At 38.3% G+C, this 6,810-nt stretch overlaps 1 protein-coding gene across 1 annotated transcript; it reads right to left on the reverse strand.

The window, feature by feature from the left end:
• Window positions 1–4,181: 4,181 nt before the first annotated feature.
• LOC107779162 (auxin-induced protein AUX22-like) lies at window positions 4,182–6,396 on the reverse strand. Its single transcript, XM_016599521.2, has 3 exons — window positions 5,943–6,396; window positions 5,267–5,360; window positions 4,182–4,415 (listed from the first exon to the last, which is right to left on the reverse strand). Exons 1-3 carry the CDS (start codon window positions 6,283–6,285, stop codon window positions 4,316–4,318), a joined length of 537 nt encoding a protein of 178 aa, XP_016455007.2. The 5' UTR covers window positions 6,286–6,396; the 3' UTR covers window positions 4,182–4,315.
• Between the last annotated feature and the right edge of the window lie 414 nt (window positions 6,397–6,810).

Below are 6,810 nucleotides of genomic sequence, written 5' to 3' on the forward strand. Positions count from 1 at the left end.
AGTATAAATTTGATGCCCTATTCGGTTTTCAAGACATTGAGAATTGGGCAACCAAGTCCCACCTCTATGAGATTGCAAATGGCCAATCGAACTATGAATAGACCTTTGGTAGTGATTGAGGATGTTTTGGTTCGTGTTGATAAATTCATTCTCCCAGCAGATTTTGTCATTCTTGATTGTGAGGTTGATTATATGGTACCGATTATTCTTGGTAGACCTTTCCTTTCTACGGGGAAGGCTCTTTCTGATGTTGAAGCCGGAGAACTTACTTTCTGGGTTGGTGATGAAAAAGTGATTTTCCATGTGTGTAAGTCCATGAGGCAACCTAATAGACCTGTACTATTTTGTGGACTTGGTGACCGATGTGATTGTGGATGAAACAAGTGCTATGATAAATGTTGGTGATATGTTGGAGGCCGTCTTGCTCAACTTTGATGATGACGAGATGGATGGCTTCGTGGAATGTGTGAACTCTTTGTAAGGAATCGGATCGTACACTTATGAACCCCGCAAATTGTCCTTGGATCTTGAAAATAGGATAACTCCTCCTACAAAGCCTTCAATCGAAGAGCCTCCTATCTTGGAGTTGAAGCCATTGCCTCCACATCTTCGGTATGAATTTCTTGGTCCTTATTCTACTTTACCGGTTATTCTTTCCTCTTGTTTGACTAACGTGCATATAGACTCTACATTGGCGGTGCTACAAAAGAGGAAGAAGGCTATTGGATGGACATTGGCAGATATTCGGGGGATTAGCCCTGCATTTTGCATGCACAAGATTAACTTAGAGGAAGGTTCCAAACCATCTATTGAACATCAAAGGAGACTCAATGAAGTCATGCAAGAGGTTGTCAAAAAGGAGATCATCAAGTGGTTGGATGTCGGGGTTGTCTACCCTATTTCTGATAGTTCGTGGACTTCTCCGGTTCAATGTGTCCCAAAGAAAGGGAGCATGACGGTGATCACCAATGACAAGAATGAGTTGATTCCTACATGAACGGTGACCGAGTAGAGAGTGTGTATGAACTATCGTAAGCTCAACAAAGTCAGAAGGAATGTCCATTTTCCACTTCCCTTCCTAGATCAAATGCTTGATAGATTGCCGACCAATCCTTGATGTGTATTCCTGCTACAACTAAATTCTTATTGCTCCCGAGGATCAAGAGAAAATAACCTTTACATGTCCTTATGGCTTTTTCGCCTTCAAGCAGATGCCATTTGGTTTGTGCAATGCACCGACGACTTTTCAAAGGTGTATGATGGCTATCTTCATGGACATGGTGGAGTATTACCTTGAAGTTTTTATGGATGACTTCTTGGTGGTCGGGAATTCTTTTGATGATTGTCTCGCAAACTTGGATAAAGTGTTGGCAAGATGTAAAGAAATAAATTTGGTGCTAAATGAGGAGAGATGTTATTTCATGGTCGAGGAATGTATTGTCCTTGGCCATAAGATCTCAAAGAATGGCATTGAAGTCAACAAGGCAAAGATTGAGGTAATTTCTAAACTTTCACTTCCAACTTCGGTGAAGGGCGTGCGAAGTTTCTCAGGCCACACGGGGTTTTACCGGCGTTTCATCAAGGATTTCTCTAAAGTGGTGAACCTATTGTGCAATCTTTTGGAGAAAGATACTAAGTTCCACTTCAATGATGATTACATGAGGGCCTTTGAATTTTTAAAGTTCAAGTTGACTACTACTCTCATTATCACCGCTCTAAATTGGAATATTCTTTTTGAGCTCATATGCGATGCAAGTGATGTAGCGGTGGGGGATATTTTGGGGCAACGCATAAACAAGATTTTTCATTCGGTCTACTACGCTAGTAAGACCATGAATAGTGTTCAAGTCAACTACACCATTACGGAGAAAGAGCTTCTTGGCATTGTGTTTTTCTATTGAAAAGTTTTGCCCGTACTTGATAGGTGCAAAATTAATTGTCCACACGGATTATGTGGCACTTTGTTATATTATGAGCAAGAAAGATTCCAAAGCCCGGTTGATGAGATGGGTGCTTTTGTTGCAAGATATGGACATCCAAGATCGAAAAGGAAGTGAAAACCAAGTGGCAGACCACTTGTCCCATTTGGAGGAGGAGGGGAGGTCGCATGATGGCCTTGAAATTAATGACTCCTTCCCCGACGAGAAACTTTTGGCTATTTCAATGAAAGAGGTGTCATGGTTCGCGGATCTGGAAACTTTTCTTGTGAGTGGTATCATCCCGGTTGAGTTCTCTTCAAACCAAAGGAAGAAGCTCAAACGGGATTGTCAAACCTATTATTGGGATGAACCGTACCTTTTCCGATTTGTACGGATGGGGTGATTAGAAAATATGTACCGGAGGAAGAGCAATGTGAAATCTTGGGGCTTGTCATTCTTCGCATATGGTGGTCACCATGGTGGAGCAAGAACGACGGCCAAAGTGCTAGGTTGCGGTTTCTATAGGCCCACTCTTTACAAGGATGCCAGTGAGCTAGTGAAACGATGTGATGAATGTCAAAGGGCCAATGGAATCTCAAAGAAAAATGAAATGTCCCTCAACACCATTTTGGAGATTGATATTTTCGATGTATGAGGTATTGACTTCATGGGTCCTTTTGTGAGTGTCACGGCCCGAATTTCCCACCGTCTGGACTGTGATGGTGCCTAACATTGTACTCGCTAGGCAAACCAATATTTCAGAATATCTTACCTATTTTCTTTATCTTTCATATATTTAAGACTTAACAAAATAAACCGGCGGAAATAAATACGTAAGAACAGTTTAAAAGGTTAACTTTATGCAATAACGAAAATCGAAGTAAAATCCACCTAGAACTGGTGTCACAACTCATGAACTGTTTACGAATATTACAAATAATGGTCTGAACGAAATGTTTACATCTGTCTCGAAAGAAGATAAAACAAAAAATAAAATAGGATAGAAGGAAACGCTAGGGCCTGCGGACGCCTGCAGGATTACCTTGGGTCTCCGGTATGCAGTGATAGCAACCAACCTCAGATCAGCCACTAGCTCCAAAATCTGCATAGAAAGTGTAGAGTGTAGTATCAGTACAACCAATCCCATGTACTAGTAAGTGTCGAGCCTAACATCGATGAAGTAGTGACGAGGCTACGGCGGGACATACAACATATACAACCTGCAACAGTTTATACTAAATAGAAAGGAAATATAGAATGTAATAAAGCAATAACTGGCATTAAATAAATCTGGAACCCAACTGTTCTACTAGTATTCAGCTATAACCAATCCTTAAGGGTGTTTCAACATCACAATAATGGACCTCAACGGATATGAACACATAACAACAACTAATGCGGCGCACATCTTGATCCCATCAAATATACAACAACAGTATCAATATCCACCCTTATTCCTCTTTGTTGCGGCGTGCAACTCGATCCCACCTGTCCACCCTTATTACCCCCAACACATATCACCCTTATTCCTCCTGTTGCGGCGCGCAATCCGATCCCACCTGTCCACCCTTATTACTCCTTATTGCGGCGTGCAACCCGATCCCACCAGACAATCACATTCTCCCTTATTCCTCCTGTTGCGGCACACAACCTGATCCCAATATATAAATCAACACCAATCACAAAAATAAAGACAAGTGTTTTACAGATTAAATTCAAATCCTATACTTATACCTCAACCCACACAACAGAATATCACTACGATTATGAAACTTCACCAGTGTAAATTACTCAGCGAGACCAACCAAGGTGCACCATAAAGTGACAACAAGCCAATATAAGCCAACGGTATAATAAAGCGAAGCCATGAAACAATTGGATACTTCAATAAAGAGAGCAACAATTATCGTGGAAATATTTATGAGCAAGTAGCAATTAATACATGGAAACAGTTATAAACAAGTAGCAATTAAGACAAGAAATTGTATAATAGGAAACAGGGAAGGGAATAAACTAAAAATGGTAATTTGGTGGCGCATAGGTACTCGTCACTACACCCATACGCCACACACATGGAATTTCACATAGCAAATAAGTCGGGGATTCATATTCCCTCGTTAGACCAAACACTTACCTCAGGCCAACGGATAATTAAACACTCAATCACCGCTTTACCTCTCGATTTCATCACCAATTCACTCGTATCTAGTCATAATTAACTCAATAACATCAATAATTGCTAAATAATTCAACTCCAATGCATAATTAAAGGTTTTCTACCATTTTATCCAAAATATCGTCATAAAATTACAGTTACCTTTTATGCCAAAATTTCAGGCAAAAAAGTTACAAACATAATTTGGACTTGCAATTGGGCATATGCTTTTCATTGCTCTTTAGACATTCCCTCTGAGGAAGTTCTTAGCTCGAACCCCTATCACATTTGCATCTGATCTCTTCTTGATTCTTAGCCTTTTGCATGACTCAGTAAACATTCTGCAAATCATAGAGTTACATTCATTAGTTCTTCCACTTATTTGTCCCACCAATTAAACGCGAAAATATGAGGATTTTTTTAATAAAATAATAAAATAAAAAAGAAGAAAGAAGGATTGAATGCTTATTTTTCTTGTTCTTATACAAGTAAGAAATATTTCAAGGCAGGTACATTTCCCTCTTACTACTCTCAACGTAAACACTATACATATATAATTAAACAATTTCTTAAAAGAAAATCCATTTATATAAAGTTTACAGACACTGTCAAAAAGTAATATTGATATCATGATGCTTCACATTTATCGACTTAAATTTCAAATTTATAGTATCTACCGACTTAAAATTCTAAATGATCCGTTCCAATAAACTAGTTACAGATGGAAAGACAGTGTGGGAAACTTGTCTATCACTTCAAGATATGTTGTAAAGGAATTGAATTTTCTAAAACAACGTGGTCCAAAAAGCTTTTATTGTGATATTAATGTTTAGCTCGAAGTATTCTCCTTGTGGGCATTTTGTTTTCTCAAATTCTTTTCTCTTTATCTAATTTAGAAGCCTTTTATGGTTTTGTATCAAATCTATCATTACTGTTTCAATATAAGCGCTAATTAACTTACATGTTCAAGGCCCAAAAATACGATGATTTACGTACAAATATGTATTCGAAAAATTCGAATTAGCAAAATCATATTTTTCTTAAAAGATATTAAAAAAAAATTAAAAGACTGGTGAATTTAAACTAAATATTACTTTATCTGTCTCAATTTATATGGCATCGCTTAATTATGTGTCTCGCTCTGGCATTAAGGTAAATGATATTATGAAGAGAGGTAGAGAAGTGAACTTACTCCCAAGGAACATCGCCTACAAGCATCCAGTCCCCATCTTTGTCCTCATATATTGGTACGTATTCTGAACTCTCTGCATCCTCCAACGCTTTGCCTGTCAACAATTTGGCATCTTATTATTTTCTGTCCTCTTTGTCTAAACTTTTTTTTCTAGTACTCCCCGGTGTACTAAGCTCCTGTTATGTGTGGGATCTGCAATAAGGGTTTATTGTATACAGTCTTACCTTGTATTTCTGCAAGAGACGGTTTTCACGGCTCAAACTCGTGACCTGGTCACATGGCAGCAACTTTACCAGTTACGCCAAGGCCTCCTTCCTCTATTTCATGTTATGTGGTAAAGTTACTCATGAGAACGAGGATCAAATTATTTTATTTTGTATGAATTTAGATATTAACAATGATTTGCATGGCAAAGCTCATAAAGGGCAGTCCGGTGCACTAAGCTTCTACTATGTGCGGTATCCGAAGAAGGGTCGGACCATAAAGGTCTATTATACATAATCTTACCCTGCATTTCTGCAAGAGACTATATCCACAGCTCAACCCCGTGGTCTCCTCGTCACATGACAACACCAGTTACGCTACCCTTCCAATGGCAAATCTCATAGTTTTGCAAAATATGAAAAGCTAACTATAGTACTTAGAAAAAAGAAGGATTAACTGAGAGAGCACTTACCAATTCCATAACAATCAAAGAGCTTCTCAAGAGCCAAGACTAGTTCAGAATATCCTTTGTGAGTATTCAAATCAAGTTTTCGAAGAAATGGAGCTCCATCCATGCTAACTTTGACGTACATTTTAGACGACGATTCACGTCCATTAAAGCTATTCTTGTTCCTATAAGCACAAACCGGCGGCCACCCTATAACTTGGTTTTTGTTTTGACACTTTGTGTTATCGTTGTTGCTGCTTTTGCTATCGTCGTCGATTTCAAAAAACGTCCTTTTCTTCTCAAATGAGATAGGTTTACCCCCTGGAAGCCCTAATCTTAGCTCCGTTATTTCGAATTCAGTTGCCATTTCTTGTGTTATACGTACGTAATATTCTTTAAGTTGAGACGTAGTTGATTGATTGATATATAAAAGAAAAGTTTTGAAGAGTGAAATTTGTTGTTTGATGAGCAAAGAGGTTTGTACGTAGTTTTTATAGAAATATGTAAAGAAGAGAAGACATAGAAGGAGCAATGGCAGGTCAGGTAAGCTTAATGGTCGGTCACATGAGATACAATGGTGGGGAACAATATGTTACCTAAAACCCTAATAAAGTTCGGGAACCCGAATTTTCTATTTGAGTAATCCTAGAGTTTTTTATTTTAGATAATATTTTGGGATTTAATTGTGACCGTTTGATGTTGTTAACAAGAAAACATGCCATGTGATCTTCCTGATGATTGTAGGGTTCCCATTTGTATTTCATATATACACAAGGACTTATTTGGTGGGATACATCATATAAGTAGTGCTATTATTTAAATTTTTAAGGGGACTAACATAGGCGTAGATGATACTCATGAAATTTTATATTTGGTTATTTCCTTTAACGGC

The sequence above is a fragment of the Nicotiana tabacum genome, chromosome 20 (assembly GCF_000715075.1).
Source record: "Nicotiana tabacum cultivar K326 chromosome 20, ASM71507v2, whole genome shotgun sequence".
NCBI classification, from domain to species: domain Eukaryota; kingdom Viridiplantae; phylum Streptophyta; class Magnoliopsida; order Solanales; family Solanaceae; genus Nicotiana; species Nicotiana tabacum.